The sequence below is a fragment of the Bos taurus genome, chromosome 3 (genome assembly GCF_002263795.3).
Source record: "Bos taurus isolate L1 Dominette 01449 registration number 42190680 breed Hereford chromosome 3, ARS-UCD2.0, whole genome shotgun sequence".
Taxonomy (NCBI): Eukaryota; Metazoa; Chordata; class Mammalia; order Artiodactyla; family Bovidae; genus Bos; species Bos taurus.
In genome coordinates this window covers 115,663,210-115,684,261 of record NC_037330.1, presented here as the reverse complement: position 1 = coordinate 115,684,261, position 21,052 = coordinate 115,663,210, and the positions used below count along the sequence as shown (strand labels likewise).

Below are 21,052 nucleotides of genomic sequence, written 5' to 3'. Positions count from 1 at the left end.
TTCCGCTTAGAGGGCTTCCCAGGCTTCCCTGGTAGCTCAGCTGGTAAAGAATGCGCCTGCAATGCAGGAGACCCAGGTTCGATTCCTGGGTTGGGAAGATGCCCTGGAGAAGGGATAGGCTACCCACTCCAATACTCATGGGCTTCCCTGGAGGCTCAGATGGTAAAGAATCCACCTGCAATGCCGGAGACCTGTGTTTCATCCATGGGTTGGGAAGATCCCCTGGAGGGGAGAATGGCAACCCACTCTGGTATTCCTGCTGGAGAATCCCAAGGACAGAGGAACCTGGCAGGCTATAGTCCATGGGGTCACAAAGAGCTGGACGTGACTGAGCGACTAAGCACAGCACATGAGGCTTCCCAGGTGGCTCAGCAGTAAAGAATCTGCCTCCCTGCAGGAGACTGGGTTCGGAACATCCCCTGGAGGAGGAAATGGCAATGCGCTTCAATATCCTTGCCTGGAAAATCCCATGACAGAAGAGCCTGGCGGGCTACAGTCCATAGGGTTGCAAAGAATCAGACACGACTAAAGTGACTGAGCACACGCACCCAGACCTGCCCCCGAGTTGGAGACATGCCTGGACAACACCAGTGATGAAAGCTTCCCCCACAGGCATTCCTTAAGCCCTTGTTCAACAAGCATTTCTAGAGCAGCTGTGCTCCAAGCTGGAGTTAGTGTTTAATTGACATATAGAGCTGCCAGTCACCTGGGTGAGATTGCCTTAACTCAGACAACCACATACACCACTATGAAGTTGCTGTGGTGAAGGCCCTGCAAACCTTGAAAGTGCCAAACCCGGTGGGGGTGGGGAGGACCAAACCCTGCTGGGCGGGGGTCCAAGGCTCCTTCGAGCTCTTATAGTGCAATCCCAGATCTGAAGGCTGAAGACACAGCTATGTGGAGAGGGGAGGGGAAACCATTCCAGGCAGAAGGAACCAGGCGCAAAGTGCAGGTGCAAAGGTCCTGCGGCAGGTGCAAAGGTCCTGCGGCAGGAGGAACACACCAACATATGTGGGGCGGGGAGGGGAGGGTAACACAGTAACTGGAGAGGAAACAGCAAAAGGGAGCAGCTGAGCTGGGGCACCAGGCAGAGCCCTCCTTAAGGGTTGCAGCCTTTGTCTTAAGAACAGTGGGAGTCTATTACATCATCTTAAGCCATCAAGAAAGTGAAAGTGTTTGTCACTCAGTCGTGTCTGACTCTTGGCAATCCCATGGACTAGCCAGCCAGGCTCCTCTGTTGGTGGAATTTTCTAGGCAAGAATACCGGAGTGGGTTGCCATTCCCTTCTCCAGGGGATCTTCCCAACCCAGGGATCAAACCGAGTCTCCTGCATTGCAGGCAGATTCTTTACCATCTGAGCCACCAGGGAAGTGACATAATCCAATGGGAACCGGAGGTGGGGGTCGGGGCGGGGGGGTGACTTCTCTGCTCAAGGGTAGAGAACATGCTGGCCTAGAGGGCTGCTGGAAACCACATAGTGTCTTGCACACCAGGTGAGGGATGTAGGCAGCTGGAACAAGGGGAAATGGAGGTGGAGGGCGAGAATGACTACGGTTCTAGAAGCATCTGCAAATCTCACGTCTTGCCTCTCCTTCTGGTCACTGACCACGCTGCCAATATGGACCTGAAGTTTTTGTATTTTCCTTTTTACCTAATTATGGAATTCGGCAAGGGGACTTCACACTCCAGTTTCCCAGGGTTTTCCATGAGGGGAGCCTGGGGGGAGCAGTAGTCAAAACCCAGGGCTCCTCTCCCTGCCTTCACACAGCGTGTGTACACACGCTGCCCCCCACCGTGTTAGAAGGGGTGAGCTCTCAGCAACAGCGCGCCTCCGTATCCCTTGCTCTTGTTTTATTTCTCCATCTACACAGAAAGCAATGTGCCCGTGTGATTTTTTTCCCCCCTTAATTTTCTTTCTGCCGCCTCATTAGCCGGAGAGAGCGTGCGCGGACCCTAATGACATCAGCGTTGTCAGAGTGATGCGGCCGCTGCGTCTTGGCAGACAGCAAGGAGGCAGCGGAGATTTTTAAACCGTGTTGGCGTAGAAATAATGAAGGCAGCCAGCTGCCTGGCAAACACGAGGGGATGCGGGGGTGGGGTTGGGGGCTGGTCAGGGGGCGGGGAGGGCTTGGAGCCCCAGAGAGGTGGAACAGAGAGAGACAGGAAATGAATTCCCAGAGACAGGCAATAAGACTTTGTCACAGTCCGTGACCCCGGGAGGAGGGGTCTGGAGGAGGGTAGCTCTTCAGAGAATGGGGGTGGGGAGGTGGGGAGGTCCAGGTTGCATGCAGTCACTGGGAGCCATTGACTCTTTTGCTGAGAAGTGAGAGGGCTGATGGGAGGGTAGCTGGAGGGTCCAGGTTGGCCTGAGGAAGGTCTGAAGACGTAGGAACTGCCTAGAATACCTCAAAAGACAGACAGGCTACATGTGCAGAGGTCCAGTGTGAACTACTCTCTTTACCGGGGCATTTCCTCCCAACGTGGAAAAGGGGCCGGTGGGGTTCAGGGGCTGTTGTGCTCCGGGGAAATGCATGTTACTGGTGGTTCACGTAAGCCAGAAATACCAGCTCATCAAGAGCCCACCATGGTGTGCAAGGCTGGGAGACTGCACACCTGCCTGGCTCTCCCATTGCAGCCCAGCCCCCTGTGCTCATTCTGTCTCTCTCCTTCTCTAAAGCCCATTTAAGCCCGGCCTTGTGACCATCGTACTGCTACTGCTAAGTCACTTCAGTCGTGTCCGACTCTATTCGACCCCATAGACGGCAGCCCACCAGGCTCTGCCATCCCTGGGATTCTCCAGGCAAGAACACTGGAGTGGGTTGCCATTTCCTTCTCCAATGCATGAAAGTGAAAAGTGAAAGTGAAGTCGCTCAGTCGTGTCCGACCCTCAGCGACCCCATGGACTGCAGCCCTCCAGGCTCCTCCATCCATGGGATTTTCCAGGCAAGAGTACTGGAGTGGGGTGCCATTGCCTTCTCCTGTGACCATCATGGATTAGGGAAAAAACAAATTTGGGGTAGGAAAGGGACTAGAGACAATAATGGTAATATGATTACCAGGTTCAAAGAGCATCTGCTCCTGTCTTCATGTTAAAGTATCTCTGAAGACATACATGAGAGGAGGGAAGGAGGGAAGGATGGAAGGAAGGGGAAGAGGGGGAGAAAGCAAATCCGTGCACCGTTAGGTAGACCTCATGTCTGAGTCAGGAAGGGCCAGCACACCTCTGCTGCATGGCCCTAAGTTCTCAGGCAATCAAGTACACATTAAGGCAAACGTTTAAGTCCGCCAAGTAGCCGTGGATGCCGGTGGTGGTGCAGTGCATTGTGGGAGATGCAGTAAAAAGTGCAGAGGTGGAAACTGAGGAACCCAGGTTGCATAGCAACCTGCTGACTCTGCTGGGGGGAGGGTGGGAGGAAGAGGCCTCCTGATGAAGCACAGGTGACCAGGAGAGTGTACAGACTAGGACCTGGGCTGGGCGTCTCCCTTACCAGCCTTCCTCCACTTTGCCCCTCCACCGTCTCAAAGGCTAACAGAGGAAAGGACCATGGACTTCCCCTGCGTGTCCACAGACTTCGTGTCTGGATCTAACCCTAACCAGAGATGAATATAGAGAAAAATAAATGGATTCATGGGGGAGCAGGAAAAAAGAATGAGATAGCTTCCTGAGAATAGAGAGGAAATCTGTTCCTCTCATCAAAAGATCCAGAAGAAAATCTGAGAAATTGTATGCCTGTGTGCCATCCTGTATGGCATGCAAGATGATACAGCCTTTAAATCCATAAAACCAAACAAGATGAGAAGTCAACAGAATGACATGAAAAGGAAGATGGAGGAGATAAATTTATACCAAGAAAGCAACAACACAATGGTAGATTAGATTACATTCAGTTCAGTTCAATCACTCAGTCATGTCCGACTCTTTGTGACCCCATGGACTGCAGCACACCAGGCTTCCCTGTCCAACACCAACTCCCGGAGGTTGCTCAAACTCATGTCCATCAAGTCGGTGATGCCATCCAACCATCTCATCCTCTGTCATCCCCTTCTCCTCCTGCCTTCAATCTTTCCCAGCATCAGGGTCTTTTCAAATGAGTCAGTTCTTTGCATCAGGTGGCCAAAGTATTGGAGTTTCAGCTTCAGCATCACTCCTTCCAATGAATATTCAGGACTGATTTTCTTTGGGATTGACTGGTTTAATCTCCTTGCAGTCCAAGGGACTCTAAAGAGTCTTCTCCAACACCACAGTTAAAAAGCATCATTTCTTCAGTGCTCAGCTTTCTTAGATGACATTAAAGGAAGTAAAATGCAGAACTGATCCATAAAGAATCAAACCAAGGATGTGAGTGAGGGTGCTGTGCTATTTGTCTGTGTGCCCCCAGATCCAGTCCCTGCTGTCTCTGTTCTACTCTGCATCCTGACAGGGTGTGGGCATTGTGGCTAGCCCCTTCAAGCTAACACATAGCCCTAAGCCATAGCTGGTTTCTGGCTGGGTTCAGCCAGGGGAGACACCGTGGGAAATTGGAGGTGGAGGGAGAAATAAAGCCAAGGTGTTTCTTGTCCCCTTCCTCCATCCTGAGTAGCTTCTACAGCAACACGTTCCTCTCCATGACTCCAGTATCCCCAGACAGCTCCTTCTCAAAGTCACAGCCTCTGCCAGGCAGCCCCTGCCTGGCTTGGTTCCAGCCCCCCTAGAATCTCTCATAACAAGAAACACAGGCTTCTCGATTGGTTATTTCTGAGTGTCAGTGACATCATCAAAGAACCATATGCCTTCCAAGCTCAGTAAGTCAACCTTGCCCTCAAAATGGTCCTTTTCTTGGTCTCTAAATGGCTTCCAACAACTGTTCCAACCAGCTTCCTGTTCAGATTCAGCTGCTTTTCTCTAGAAACCCTGAGGAAGTCCTTCTCTGTGTTTTATTGACTCCAGTTGGCTTAAACTTGCCCTTCCCCAAACCATTAAATGGTAACGAGAATAGAATGATCATGATTGAATTAATCTAATTGTCTGGAGTGTTGGGAAGTCAACCACAATGTTCACTACAAAGGACTGATGTTAAAAGATCTTCTTAAGTGCAAAAAAAAAAAAAAAAAACTCAAGAAACTAAAAGACAAAGTGATAGTCATAAAGGGCAGAGAGCCAACTCACAGATAAGTGACGTTATTGAAGAACCTACAGCAAATGGATCAGAAATAATCATCAAAGACATAATAGAAGAAAACGTACCTGCACTGAAAAGTCTTCAAGTGTAGGACTTGAATGGATGTTCTCTGCAAATCAGTGATGGGAGACACATACCTGTATACAGTCTAGCAAAAGCATTCTAAAAAGGCACAGAAAGACCTAGCAAGGCATCCAAGTAGAAAACAGGATCCTAAAGGAGTAAGAATCAGACTGCACTCTGAGGTCTCTGCAGTATTATCATAGGACAACTAAATATCTACAGATTTTTTTTTTGGACCGTACCATGTGGCTTGCTGGATCCAAGTTCTCCAACCAGGGACTGAACCCAGTCCCTGGCAGTGAAAGCACCAGAACCTAACTACTGCACCACCAGAGAACTCCCCATCTACAGATTTTTTTATTTTTTAATTGAAGGATAATTGCTTTAACAATGTTGTTGTTGGTTTCTGTCATACAACAACTCAAATCAGTCATCAGTTCAGTCACTCAGTAGTGTCCGAATCTTTGTGACCCCATGAATCAGAGCACGCCAGGCCTCCCTGTCCATCACCAACTCCCGGAGTTCACTCAGACTCACGTCCATCGAGTCGGTGATGCCATCCAGCCATCTCGTCCTCTGTCATCCCCTTCTCCTCCTGCCCACAATCCGTCCCAGCATCAGAGTCTTTTCCAATGAGTCAACTCTTCGCATGAGGTGGCCAAAGTACTGGAGTTTCAGCTTTAGCATCAGTCCTTCCAATGAACACCCAGGACTGATCTCCTTTAGAATGGACAGGTTGGATCTCCTTGCAGTCCAAGGGACTCTCAGGAGTCTTCTCCAAAACCACAGTTCAAAAGCATCAATTCTTCAGCGCTCAGCTTTCTTCACAGTCCAACTCTCACATCCATACATGACCACTGGAAAAAACCATAGCCTTGACTAGATGGCCCTTTGTTGGCAAAGTAATGTCTCTGCTTTTGAATATGCTATCTAGGTTGGTCATAACTTTCCTTCCAAGGAGTAAGCGTTTTTTAATTTCATGGCTGCAATCACCATCTGCAGTGATTTTGGAGCCCCAAAAAATAAAGTCTGACACTGTTTCCACTGTTTCCCCATCTATTTCCCATGAAGTGATGGGACAAGATGCCATGATCTTAGTTTTCTGAATGTTGAGCTTTAAGCCAACTTTTTTACTCTCCTCTTTCACTTTCATCAAGAGGCTCTTTAGTTCCTCTTCACTTTCGGCCATAAGGGTGGTGTTGTCTGCATACTGAGGTTATTGATATTTCTCCCGGCAATCTTGATTCCAGCTTGTGCTTCTTCCAGCCCAGTGTTTCTCATGATGTACTCTGCATATAAGTTAAATAAGCAGAGTGACAATATACAGCCTTGACATACTCTTTTTCCTATTTGGAACCAGTCTGTTGTTCCATGTGGAGTTCTAACTGTTGCTTCCTGACCTGCATATAGGTTTCTCAAGAGGCAGGTCAGGTGGTCTGGTATTCCCATCTCTTTCAGAATTTTCCACAGTTTGTTGTGATCCACACAGTCAAAGGCTTTGGCATAGTTAATAAAGCAGCAGTAGATGTTTTTCTGGAACTCTCTTGCTTTTTCCATGATCCAACGGATGTTGGCAATTTGATCTCTGGTTCCTCTGCCTTTTCTAAAACCAGCTTGAACATCTGGAAGTTCATGGTTCACGTATTGCTAAAGCCTGGCTTGGAGAATTTTGAGCATTACTTTACTAGTGTGTGAGATGAGTGCAATTGTGCAGCAGTTTGAGCATTCTTTGGTATTGCCTTTCTTTGGGATTAGAATGAAAACTGACCTTTTCCAGTCCCATGGCCACTGCTGAGTTTCCAAATTTGCTGACATACTGAGTGCAACACTTTCACAGCATCATCTTTCAGGATTTGAAATAGCTCAACTGGAATTCCATCACCTCCACTAGCTTTGTTCATAGTGATGCTTTCTAAGGCCCACTTGACTTCATATTCCAGGATGTCTGGCTGTAGGTGAGTGATCACACCATCATGATTATCTTGGTCGTGAAGATCTTTTTTGTATAGTTCTTCTGTATATTCTTGCCACCTCTTCTCAATATCTTCTGCTTCTATTAGGTCCATACCATTTCTGTCCTTTATTGAGCCCATCTTTGCATGAAATGTTGCCTTGGTATCTTTAATTTTCTTGAAGAGATCTTTAGTCTTTCCCATTTATTGTTTTCCTCTATTTCTTTCCATTGATCACTGAGGAAGGCTTTCTTATCTCTCCTCGCTATTCTTTGGAACTCTGCATTCAGATGCTTATCTTTCCTTTTCTCCTTTGCTTTTCACTTCTCCTCTTTTCACAGCTATTTGTAAGGCCTCCCCAGACAGCCATTTTGCTTTTTTGCATTTCTTTTCCATGGGGATGGTCTTGATCCCTATCTCCTGTACCATGTCACGAAGCTCCATCCATAGTTCATCAGAGACTCTATCTATCAGATCTAGTCCCTTAAATCTATTTCTCACTTCCACTGTATAATCATAAGAATTTGATTTAGGTCATACCTGAATGGTCTACTGGTTTTCCCTACTTTCTTCAATTTAAGTCTGAATTTGACAATAAGGAGTTCATGATCTGAGCCACAGTCAGCTCCCAGTCTTGTTTTTGCTGACTGTATAGAGCTTCTCCATCTTTGGCTGCAAAGAATATAATCAATCTGATTTCAGTGTTGACCATCTGGTGATGTCCATGTGTAGAGTCTTCCCTTGTGTTGTTGGAAGAGGGTGTTTGTTATGACCAGTGCATTCTCTTGGCAAAACTCTATTACCCTTTGCCCTGCTTCATTCCGTATTCCAAGGCCAAATTTGCCTGTTACCCCAGGTGTTTCTTGACTTCCTACTTTGGCATTCCAGTCCCCTATAATGAAAAGGACATCTTTTTGGGTGTTAGTTCTAAAAGGTCTTATTGGTCTTCATAGAACCATTCAGCTTCAGCTTCTTCAAAATTACTGGTTGGGGTATAGACTTGGATTACTGTGATATTGAATGGTTTGCCTTGGAAACGAACAGAGATCATTCTGTCATTTTTGAGATTGCATACAAGTACTGCATTTCAGACTCTTTTGTTGACCATGATGGCTACCGCACTTCTTCTAAGAATAGTCTAACAGAATGTGGTCCACTGGAGAAGGGAATGGCAAACCACTTCAGTATTCTTGCCTTGAGAACCCCGTGAACAGTATGAAAAGGCAAAATGATAGGATACTGAAAGAGGAACTCCCTGGGTCAGTAGGTGCCCAATATGCTACTGGAGATCAGTGGAGAAATAACTCCAGAAAGAATGAAGGGATGGAGCCAGCTCAGGGGTGCTCTTGGCAAGGGCTGATTGGGTGGGGTAGGGGAGGCTGAAGGCCAAATGAAATGAGCGTACTCCAGCTGCCCAAGGGATGATGGGGAAAGACCGTCTCAGGAATGGGAAACTCAGTCTGCAGAGTCTCTCAACTCAACCTCTTAAATCTCTCTCAGAGTCTTTCTTCTTTTTCCATCCTGGCTGCCACCAGCTGAGTTTGGGCCACAGTCATCTCAGTGGTAGAGAAGGCAGCTGTCAATGCAGAGGACGTAAGAGGCCCTGTTTCGATCCCTGGGTTGGGAAGATCCCCTGGAAGAGGAAATGGCTACCCACTCCAGTATTCTTGCCTGGAGAATTCCGTGGACAGAGGAGCCTGGCGGGTTACAGTCCAGGGGGTCACAAAGAGTAAGACATGACTGAGTGACTGAACATGCACAAATCTCTCCCCTAGATTGCAAAAATATCCTTGTAACTCAACTCTCTGCCTCCAATATGGCCCCGTGGAACTCTTCTCAACACTGTAGCCATGGTGATATTTCTAAAATTAAAATCTGACCCTGTCACTTCTCCACTCATCACCCTTCAAGGGCTTTCCAGTGCCCTGAAGATAAAGTCTAGCTTCTTATCGTGGCCGACAGCACACTTCTGGCTCTGACCTGCTGTCCTCTCCAGTCTCAATTCTCACTACCCACCCCACCCCCCGTGTCAAACCTCACATCGCAGTCAATATTTTTTATATATGTATAATTTTACTTATTCACTTATATTTGGCTGCGTTGGGTCTTTGCTGCTTTGTGAGAATTTCTCTAGTTGCAGCTCAGGGGCTTCTGTTCATTGTGATGCGTGGGCTTCACACTGCAGTGGCTTCTTTTGTTGGGGGTCACAAGCTCTAGGGAGCCTGAGCTTCAGCAGTTTTGGTGCATGGGCTTAGTTGCTCCACAGCACATGGGATCTCCCTAGACCAGGGATGGAACCTGTGTCTCCTGCATTGGCAGGCAAACCTTCATCTACTGCACCCCAAGGAAGTCCCACAGCCAGTACTTTCTGTTCCTTCTCACCTCCCATGTTTGATAATTCTTTTCTATACCTTGAACATCCTACTCCTCAGAACTTTCCATATCTTTTGGAACTGCTGTTCCATGTCTTACCTTGAATGTCACTTCCTGCAGAAATCTTTCCTTGATCAACTCACCACACCATTGCAAACCTAGGTCTAACTCAGGTGTCATTTCTAGCACCTGGTGATTCCTCCACCAGAGTACTATGGCACCTACATATTTATTATTACTACTAACATCATGAGAAACGCTGGGCTGGAGGAAGCACAAGCTGGAATCAAGATTGCCAGGAGAAATATCAGTAACCTCAGATATGCAGATGACACCACCCTTATGGCAGAAAGTGAAACTAAAGAGCCTCTTGATGAAAGTGAAAGAGGAGAGTGAAAAAGTTGGCTTAAAGCTCAACATTCAGAAAACTAAGATCATGGCATCCAGTCCCATCACTTCATGGCAAATAGATGGGGAAACAGTGGAAACAGTGGCTGACTTTATTTTTCTGGGCTCCAAAATCACTGCAGATGGTGATTGCAGCCATGAAATTAAAAGACGCTTACTCCTTGGAAGGAAAGTTATGACCAACCTAGATAGCATATTCAAAAGCAGAGACATTACTTTGCCAATAAAGGTCCATCTAGTCAAGGGTATGGTTTTTCAAGTGGTCATGTATGGATGTGAGAGTTAGACTATAAAGAAAGCTGAGCACTGAAGAACTGATGCTTTTGAACTGTGGTGTTGGAGAAGACTCTTGAGAGTCCCTTGGACAGCAAGGAGATCCAGCCAGTCCATTCTAAAGGAGATCAGTCCTGGGTGTTCATGGGAAGGACTGATGTTGAAGCTGAAACTCCAATACTTTGGCCACCTGAAGTGAACCCTGATGCTGTGAAAGATTAAAGGCGGGAGGAGAAGGGGACGACAGAGGATGAGATGGTTGGATGGCATCACCGACTTGATGGACATGAGTTTGAGCAAGCTCAGGGAGTTGGTGATGGACAGGGAAGCCTGGCATGTTGCAGTCCATAGGACCGCAAAGAGTCGGACATTACTGAGTGACTGAACTGAACTGAAGGTAAAACATATTGCCAAGTAAACCGAGTGGTCAATCCAAGGAGCTGGGAAGAGAAAAGGAGAAAAGGATTAATAAGATGAAGGCAAAAATTAATGGATAGGAATATTTTTAAAGAGAATTGATCAAAGAAATCCAATAGCTGATTGCTTGACAAATAATTAAAATAGAATTCCAGCAAGACATTAAATATGCAGAACACAGTGCAGAGACAATCACAGTGATTTCAAATGGGAAAGGGTGCTTATTCCTAGATACGGTGCACATAACCGTCCCCATCCAGATTTGTTCTCCACCTGCATGGACCCATCTGCAAGTCTCCTGGCTCTCTGCTCCCTGGGCTTCATCAGGGCAGTGTCCCAGAAGATGGGGAGGAAGGAGAGTGAGGTCAGAGGGTGTTTTCACCAGGTACCCTCTCAGCTTGAGGTTGGTGTGAGTGTCCCTAGCCAGAGATCTCTGCTCCTGGTAAGTCAACCCGCTCCATTCTCTCACCCTGCAGGCCCAGGAGTGGGAATCAGCTCCACTGCCAGCTCTGTATCAAAGCGCTGCTCCTCGTGGTTATTCTGCACACACACCTGGCTAAACAAGCCCTGTATCAATAACCCTCCTGGAATAATCCTACCTTAAATGTGCCCTCTGTTTCCTGTTACCACCCTGACCAGTACACTTGCAATGCTGAATTTCTTTTTTTTCCAGGAAAATATAGATGAACAAAATTAAGCCAAGAATAAATCAAAATAAAATATGCCAGTAACTGTGAAAAAATTGAAAATATTATCACCTGCAGCTAAAGGTTCAAATGCAAAGTCCATCATGTTTCTTATTTCCTATAATTATCTACTTTTCAAAATCTTCCAGAGTATTAAAAATACAGAAATCATCTCAGACAGTTTTACTAAGTTAACGCTGAGTGACATTAAAACTTGACAGTAATGTTAATAGCTCAAAAAGCTAAAACTGTAAAGCAAATTTATTTATTAAAAGATGAAAAATATCTTAACAAATTGAATCTACCATTCTATTTAGAAGACTAGCCAAATAGAGACTGTTTTATGAAAGGCAAAATAGGTCAGTATTGGATAATCTTTTTGTAGCAATTTGGCTGCTGCTGCTGCTGCTAAGTCGCTTCAGTCGTGTCCGACTCTGTGTGACCCCAGGACGGCAGCCCACCAGGCTCCGCCGGCCCTGGGATTCTCCAGGCAAGAACACTGGAGTGGGTTGCCATTTCCTTCTCCAATGCATGAAAGTGAAGAGTGAAAGTCAAGTCACTCAGTCGTGTCCAACTCTCAGTGATCCCATGGACTGCAGCCTACCAGGCTCCTCCATCCATGGAATTTTCCAGGCAAGAATACTGGAGGGGGTGCCATCACCTTCTCCGAGCAATTTGGCTAGAAAACATTAAAAACTTAAATCATAAATCTAGTAATACAAAGATATTTCCTTAACTTAGAACAAAGTATTTATCCCCTTCATGGATCACAGCCTTGTCATGGCAAAGGGGCTTACATAACTCGAGGAAGCTATGAGCCATGCCATGCAGGGATACCCAAGACAGACAGGTCATGGAGACAGGTAGTGGAGAGTTCTGACAAAATGCGGTCCATTAGAGGAGGGAACCCACTCCAGTATTCTTGCCTGGAGAGCCCCATGAACAATATGAAAAGGCAAAAAGATATGACACCGGAAGATGAGCCCCCAGGTGGGAAGGTGTCCAGTATGCTACTGGGGAAGAGCGGAGGGCAGTTACTAATAGCTCCAGAAAGACCGAAGACACTGGGCCAAAGCAGAAACGACACTCAGTTGTGCATGGGTCTGGTGGTGAAAATAAAGTCCAGTGCTGTAAAGAACAATATTGCATAGGAACGTGGAACGTTAGGTCCACAAATCAAGGCCAGTTAGACATGGTCAAGCAGGAGATGGCAAGATTGAACACTGACATCTTAGGAATCAGTGAACTGAAATGGACGGGAATGGGCAGACTTAATTCAGATGACCATTATATCTGTTACAGTGGGCCAGAATTCCTTAGAAGAAATGGAACTAAAGGAACTATGTCAATGAAAGAGTCAATAAAAGAGTTCAAAATCCAATACTTGGGTACTGGACAGAAACTGTAAGGACCTAAAAGAAGCAGAAGAGATTAAGAAGAGATGGCAAGAATGCACAGAAGAGTTATACAAAATGGTCTTAATGACCCAAATTACCACAGTGGTGTAGTCACTCACCTAGAGCCAGACATCCTGGAGTATGAAGTCAGTTGGGCCTCAGGAAGCAGTATTACGAACAAAGCTAGTGGAGGTGATGGAATTTCAGCTGAGCTATTTCAAATCCTGAAAGATGATGCTGTCAAAGTGCTGCACTCAATATGTCAGCAAATTTGGAAAACTCAGCAGAGGCCACAGGACTGGAAAAGGTCAGTTTTCATTCCAAACCCAAAGAAGTGAAAGAATATTCCAACTACTATAGAACTGTGCTCATTTCACATGCTAGAAAGGTTATGCTCAAAATCCTTCAAGCTAGGCTTCAGCAGTATGTGAACTGAGAACTTCCTGATACTCAATCTGGGTTTAGAAAAGGCAGATGAACCAAAGATCAAATTGCCAATATTCGTTGGATCATGGAGAAAGCAAGGGAGTTCTGGGAAAACATCTGCTTGTGCTTCATTGACTACACTAAAGCCCATCACTTCATGGCAAATAGGGAAAAGTGGAAGCAGTGACAGACTTTATTTTCTTGGGCTCCAAAAATCACTGTGGATGGTGAGTGCAGCCATGAAATTAAAAGATGCTTGCTGCTTGGAAGGAAGGCTATGACAAACCTAGACAGCATATTAATAAGCAGAGACACCAGTTTGCTCACAAAGGTTCATATAATCAAAGCTATGTTTTTTCCAGTCATCATGTATGGATGTGAGAGTGAACCATAAAGAAGGCTGAGCACCAAATAATTGATGCTTCTGAATTGTGGCGTTTGAGAGTCCCCTGGACTGCAAGAAGATCAAACCAGTCAATCCTAAAGAAAATCAACCCTGAATATTCACTGGAAGGACTGATGCTGAAGCTCCAATCCTTTGGCCACCTGATGGGAAGAACTGACTCATTGGAAAAAACTCTGACCCTGGGAAAGACTGAAGACAAAATGAGAAGGAGGCAGCAGAGGATGAGATAGTTAGATAGCATCACTGATTCAGTGGACATGAATTTGAGCAAACTCTGGGAGATAGTGAAGGACAGGGAAGCCTGACATGCTGCAATCCATGGGGTTGCAAAGAGTCAGACACAACTTAGCAACTGAACAACAATAAATTTATGTGAATTCACAAAATTTATTTTTTGTGAATAAATTTTGTCAATAAATTCACAAATTTATGTGAAACTACTATCCAAGATTATGGTGAAAGTTTAGAGGCAGTCCTATTAAATTTAGATGATACCTGTTATCAATTACTGTTATTTAACATTCAATTTTAAAGCTCTAGTCAATATAATAAGACAAGGAAAATAAATATTAATATTGAGGAGGATAAAACATTATTTGCAAAAATTATTTTCTATCTTAAAAATAACATTAATAAATAAAGTATACTTATAAATCAGTGAGGCTTCCCTTGTGGCTCAGCTGGTAAAGAATCTGCCTGCAATGTGGGAGACCCGGGTTCAGTCCCTGGGCTGGGAAGATCTCCTGGAGAAGGAAAAGGCTACCCACTCCAGTATTCTGTCCTAGAGAATTTCAAGGACTCTTTAGTCCATGGGGTTGCAAAGAGTTGGACATGACTGAGCCACTCTCACAATGATAAAAAAAGAACACAGTATAGAAAAAATGAGCAAAAGACATAATCTAGCAATTCATTAAAAAAGACAAATGTCAACCAAAAGCAAATATTTCAACTTGTGCCTATCAAATTTAAATAATTAATGAGATGATCTGTGTAGGAAGAAAGAGGTTCTCTCATACTCAGTTCTTCAAAAGGGGTAACGACTTATACACTTACAGTTTGACAGTATGTTTTAAGACCTTTAAAGTATACACTCTCATTGGAAACCAGAATTGAAAGAGACATGTGTACCCCAGTATTCATCACAGCACAATAGCTGGGGCATAGAAGCAACCTAGACGTCCATTGGCAGAGGAATGGATAAGGAAGCAGTGGTACATATACACAATGGAGTATTACTCAGCTGTTAAAAAGAACGCATCTGAGTCAGTTCTAATGAGGTGGATAAAACTGGAACCTATTATACAGCGTGAAGTAAGTCAGAAAGAAAAACACCAATACAGTATATTAACATATATATATATATATAAATTTAGAAAGATGGTAATGATGACCCTATATGCAAGGGAGCAAAAGAGACGCAGATATAAAGAATAGATTTTTGGACTCTGTGTGAGAAGGCAAGGGTGGGATGATTTGAGAGAATAGCGTTGAAACATGTATATTACCATATGTGAAACAGATCACCGGTCCAGGTTCGATGCATGAGACAGGGCTCTCAGGGCTGGTGCACTGGGATGACCCAGAGGGATGGGATGCGGAGGGAGGTGGGAGCGGGGTTCAGGATGGGGGACACATGTATACCCATGGCTGATTCATGTCAATGTATGGCAAAAACCACCACAATATTGTAAAGTAATTAGCCTCCAATTAAATAAATAAAAACTATGGAGGAAAATAACAAACATTAAAAAGGGGGAAAAAAGTATACACGCTCATTGATTTGCAGTTCTCCTTCCAGCAATTCAGTATAAGCAATCTAAATAAGAAAGGTTGGACACAGAGAAATTATATTCAGAGGTATTCATTGTTGATAAGATAAAAAAATATTACAACTTATAATAGTTAGCTCATTGAATTCATTATGATACATTCATACAAAATTATATGGCCACTAAAAATAATGTTTAAATGCTCATTTGTAATTTTTGAATTGTTCACAATCTATTTTGATGAAAAGTCAAGTTTCAAAATAGTATGCAAATCACTAGCTCATTTTTGTCTTTTATACTAATTCCTTTCTAAATACATAAAACCTTAGTATATACAAAATGTTGATAGGGGTTATCTCGGAAAAAGAGAAATCTGAAATTTTAAAATCTTGCTTGGGCTTCCCTGTGGCTCAGGTGGTAAAGAATCTGCCTGCAATGAGGGAGGCCTACATTCGATCCCTGGGTCAGGAAGATCCCCTGGAGGAGGGCACGGCAACGCACTCCAGTATTCTTGTCTGGAGAATCCCATGGACAGATGAGCCTGGCGGGTCCATGGAGTCCTAAAGAGCTGGACGTGACTGAGCGACTGACACTCTCACTTTCTATATCTTAAAGGGGTATTACATCTGAAAGAAGACAGGTAGTGGTTTAGTCAGTAAGTGTCTGACTGTATCTTAAAGGGGTATTACATCTGAAAGAAGACAGGTAGTGGTTTAGTCAGTAAGTGTCTGACTTTTGCCACCCCTGGACTGTACCCGTCCAGCCTCCTGTCAGTGGGATTTCCCAGGCAAGAATACTGGAGTGGGTTTCCATTTCCTCCTCCAGGGGATCTTCCCAACCCAGGGATCGAACCTGGTTCTACTGTACTGGAGGCAGATTCTTCACCAACTGAGCCAGCAGGGAAGCCCAAAAGAAGCCAGGCAGGTGTAAAGAGAGCAACTGCCTTGAGTGTGTTCAGGAGCCCGTGAGCAGGATGCTGGCCAGGCTTGTCATTGGTTCTGACTGTTGTCTACTGCAGCTATCTGGTGCCTGACCTCAGAAAAAAATGGCATAACCTCAATTTTCTCAACTGAGACAGAAACAGAACAGTTTCACAGCACTTGGTAAATCCCAAACCTCAGAAACAGAATAATGAAGTTGCCCGGTTGTCGTTTAGTTGCTAAGCCACGTCTTGACTCTTGCAACTCCATGGACTATAGCCCACCAGGCTCCTCTGTCCATGGGATTTCCCCAAAATCAAATCTGAATTCCATCACGCTTCTAAATCCAACTACTAATTTACAGAAAGCAGAGAAAAAGCGGCATCCCACAGGGATACAATCAGCAAAATCCCAACAGTGAGAAACTCCACAGGACGAATAACCCAGTTTCTTCAACAAATAAATCACACAAAACAAAAAAGAGAGATCTGAAAATACGTCGTATCAACCAGTGTAAAGGTGTTGGGCTTATCTGAACTCTTATTCAAGCAAACAAATGATTGTTTTGATATAATGGCATTTAAGAGAAACTTGTGAATTTAAACATAGAGTATATATTAGATGATACTAAGAAACCGGCTTCCCACATGGTGCTAGTGGTAAAGGATCCATCTGTCAATGCAGAATAGATGGATACAGGTTGGATTCCTGGGTCGGGAAGATCCCCTGAAGGAGGGCACGGCAACCCACTCCAGTATTCTTGCCTGGAGAATCCCATGGACAGAGGGGCCTGGTGGGCTGTAGTCTAGAGAATCGACAGAGTCAGACATGCCTGAAGTGACTTAGCATGCACGCAGTCAGGAACTATTGTTAATTTCTCAGCTGTTACAATGATTCTGCATTTGTGTTTCTTCTAAACGTCCTTTAAGAGACAGCACGAATATTTATAGATGACATAACAGGCTACACTGAATTTGCTTTAAAATAACATGAGGGAGAGGGGACTGGAAATGTGGCAAGGGCAGGATGGGCCATGAGCTGATGGTGGGTACACGAGGGTTTACCCTACTGTTCAGTCTACTTTTGTGTACTTTCAAACTTCTCCACGATGACAACAAAAGATTTCTACTTTTAAAAAGCAAACACTTTCCGTCTTTATGATGAAGCCAATGGACCTGAATTGCAGAATTTGCAAATTAGAAAACAAGCACCCTTGGCCAGTAGGGACTACAAAAGTAAACCAGAAAGGCCAAGGGGAGAAAAAAAATTCAACAGCAAAGCAACTCTTCTCCCCCAGCTTCGTGACACACTAGAAAACTGAAACCAGAAATTGGGAATGCCATCCTTATGCAGACTCCTTCCCCACCCCATCCCCCACTTCCCCCAGCCGTTCTGATTCCTTTTTTCTGAACAGCTTTCCAGACCAGAGAGCCTGCATCAGCATATTCCCCCTGGGAACTCCTTGGCCCAGACTGCTCTGGGCTTCTCCATGCACTCTGCCTGGGGCCTGACCATGACCTTATTGTATTGTTACTGGGATTGTCACACAGCCAGGAAGTGGCTGAAGCGGGATGCAGGCACCCGCTCCCACCTCCCCAGCCTTTCCCACCTGCACTCAAAATGTGTCTCCCACTGTTTCCGACCAGGTGCTGAAGAGCTGCGCAGCGGTCCCCACGGTCATTGAGGTTCTTTTCAACTCCTACTCTCAGCTCCGCGTCTCCGAGTCCTGGAAGGACGTGATCCCCGAAGAAGTGTTTCAGGTGAGGGGGCGGCCCCTTCTTCCTCCTTAGTACAGACTGTTGTCTTAATTCTGTTCTCCTAGGTGGGGTTTTGCACTCACATCCAGGAAAGGATGAAACATCTGGGGAAGGAAAGAGAAGGGCAAACCGGGGCCATGTCTGCTTCTGTTTTTCTCCCGGAGGCTCAGTATTGACTCAGCCCATGGTTGGGGTGCTGTGGGCTGCAAGGACACCCTGGCTTAGGAAGGTCAGGGCTCCATAACCAGTGTCCAAGGGAGGGTGGGCCATGGAGATCCAGGCTCCTGTGCGTCCACTTCACCTTCTGACATCTCAGGGTACGACCGAAGCAGCTGCGGGCACTGCATTTATACATGACAAAGTCCACAGGTGACTGTTGATTAAGAAAGAAATTTTTTTTTTTTTTGTAGAAGCCTCTAGAAAATGGCCCCTCATGTTTTATTGACTTGAGTCCTGTGCAGATTATACACATGCATGCTAATTTGCTTCAGCGGTGTCTGACTCGGTGCGTCCCTACAGACTGTAGCCCTCCAGGCTCCTCTGTCCATGGGATTCTCCAGGCAAGAATACTGGAGTGGGTGGCCATGCCCTCCTCCAGGGGATCTTTCTGATCCAGGGGTTGAACTTGTATCTCTTAGGTCTCCTGCATTGGCAAGTGGCTTCTTTAGCAGATTCTTTGAAAGAAGAGAGTGAAAAAGTTGGCTTAAAGCTCAACATTCAGAAAACTAAGATCATGGCATCTTGTCCCATCACTTCATGGGTAATAGATGGGGAAACAGTGTCAGACTTTATTTTTTTGGGCTCCAAAATCACTGCAGATGGTGACTGCAGCCATGAAATTAAAAGACGCTTACTCCTTGGAAGAAAAGTTATGACCAACCTAGATAGCATATTCAAAAGCAGAGACATTACTTTGCCAACAAAGGTTCGTCTAGTCAAGGCTATGGTTTTTCCAGTGGTCATATATGGATGTGAGAGTTGGACTGTGAAGAAAGCTGAGCACTGAAGAATTGATGCTTTTGAACTGTGGTGTTGGAGAAGACTCTTGAGAGTCCCTTGGACTGCAAGGAGATCCAACCTGTCCATTCTAAAGGAGATCAGTCCTGGGTGTTCTTTGGAAGGAATGATGCTAAAGCTGAAACTCCAATACTTTGGCCACCGCATGTGAAGAGTTTACTCATTGGAAAAGACTCTGATGCTGAGAGGGATTGGGGGCAGGAGGAGAAGGGGACGACAGAGGATGAGATGGCTGGATGACATCACCGACTCGATGGACGTGAGTCTGAGTGAACTCCGGGAGTTGGTGATGGACAGGGAGGCCTGGCGTGCTCTGATTCATGGGGTCGAGAAGAGTCGGACACGACTGAGCGACTGAACTGAACTTACCACTAGTGCCGCCTGGGAAGGCCCCTGTGCAGATTAGGAATTGGAGGAGATGACCCGTATTATCTGAGATCACCCAAAACAGACTTCCCTCTGACTTGGCAGGAGCCACCCTACAGAAAAGTGCCCAGACCTGCTTTGGGTAGGATCTGGTGGCTCAGATGGTAAAGAATCTGCCTGTGATGCAGGAGACCCAGGTTCAATCCCTGGGTCAGGAAGATCCCCTGGAGGAGAGCATGGCAGCCCACTCCAGTATTCTTGCCTGGAAAATCCCATGGACAGAGGAGCCTGGTGCGCTGCAGTCCTTGGGGTCACAAAGAGTCGGACATGACTGAGAGACTAACACACACACACACACGCTCTCTCTCTCTATCAGTAGCCATGAGAGGATTCCCCGTGTCATCAGGGCTCTTCTCTCTGGGAAAAAGAAGGAAGTGTGCTGCTTCCACGTGCCCAGACTGACACTTCCCACCTTCTTTCAGATGCACCAGGCTTTCTACCGGTCCCTCTTCGCCTTGGCCCACACACCCCGCTGTCTGCAGCATCTCTGCCGCTGCGCCATCAGGAAATCGTTTGGCAGAAAGTGCTTTTCCCTCGTACCTCTGTTGCCCTTGCCGGAGTCCCTGCAAAACTACCTGCTTCTGGAGCCAGAGGGGGTTCTGCACTGAAACCCAGCAGCGTGGCCCAGGGCGCTGTGCTCTTCTGACGGGCCTTGGATGGGACCTCCCACCCACACAGTGCACAGACCTCACCCCGCTTCAGGTTCCACCTGGGTGGGGAGTTGCAATAAAAGCCCTTTCTGCCTCTCTCAGCGTTGCTTGTGAGAATTGAAACTGTGAATGTCACAGCACATGTATCACAAAGTACCTTTCTACAGTTCAGTTCAGTTCAGTTCAGTGGCTCAGTCGTGTCCGACTCTTTGCGACGCCATGGACTGCAGCACGACAGGCCTCCCTGTCCATCACCAACTCCCGGAGTTTACTCAAACTCATGTCCATCGAGTCGGTGATGCCATCCAACCATCTCATCCTCTGTTATCCCCTTCTCCTCCTGCCCCCAATCCATCCCAGCATCAGGGTCTTTTCCAATGAGTCAGCTCTTTGTATCAGGTGGCCAAAGTATTGGAGTTTCAGCTTCAGCATCAGTCCTTCCAATGAACACCCAGGACTGATCTCCTTTAGAATGGACTGGTTGGATCTCCTTGCAGTCCAACGGACTCTCAAGAGTCTTCTCCAACACCACAGTTCAAAAGCATCAATTCTTCCGCGCTCAGCTTTCTTTATAGTCCAACTCTCACATCCATACATGACCACATGGACTACCTTTCCACAGAGGTTGAACTAAAAGGTGTATGTATTTTTCCCAGAGTTGGTCTCCCTGCCCACGATGGTTCAGCCACAGTCCTGCTGGCCCTGTCCCCAAACTTCAGACCCTCTGACTTAGGGCGGGAAAACATTACACCCCTCCTAGAGCTCAGCCCCCCGGGAAGGCTCTGCCCCTCCAAACATGACAGACGTCCATATGCAGAGAGGAGGACGCGTGCTTCCGTAACGAGAGCCCCTGCCCAGGAGCCCACTGGTGCTTCTGAGCGTGTCACGCCCAGAGCCCCTCGGAGGATGCTGGAGGGGTGGTGAGCAGACACTTTGACCCTGTGCGCGTCTTC

General features: G+C 46.1%; 1 protein-coding gene across 2 annotated transcripts in view; it reads left to right on the top strand.

Moving 5' to 3' along the window:
* ASB18 (ankyrin repeat and SOCS box containing 18) overlaps positions 1-20,200 on the top strand; it is a 71,855-nt gene extending 51,655 nt beyond the window's left edge. Inside the window, exons 4-5 of one of the 2 annotated variants that reach the window (XM_015467203.3) lie at positions 17,896-18,009; positions 19,872-20,200. In XM_015467203.3, the coding sequence (XP_015322689.1) occupies positions 17,896-18,009; positions 19,872-20,057 (300 nt within the window). In that variant the 3' untranslated portion in view covers positions 20,058-20,200. The remainder of the gene's footprint in view (positions 1-17,895; positions 18,010-19,871) is intronic. The other variant, NM_001302952.2, reaches the window with a different exon arrangement.
* Positions 20,201-21,052: the final 852 nt, after the last annotated feature.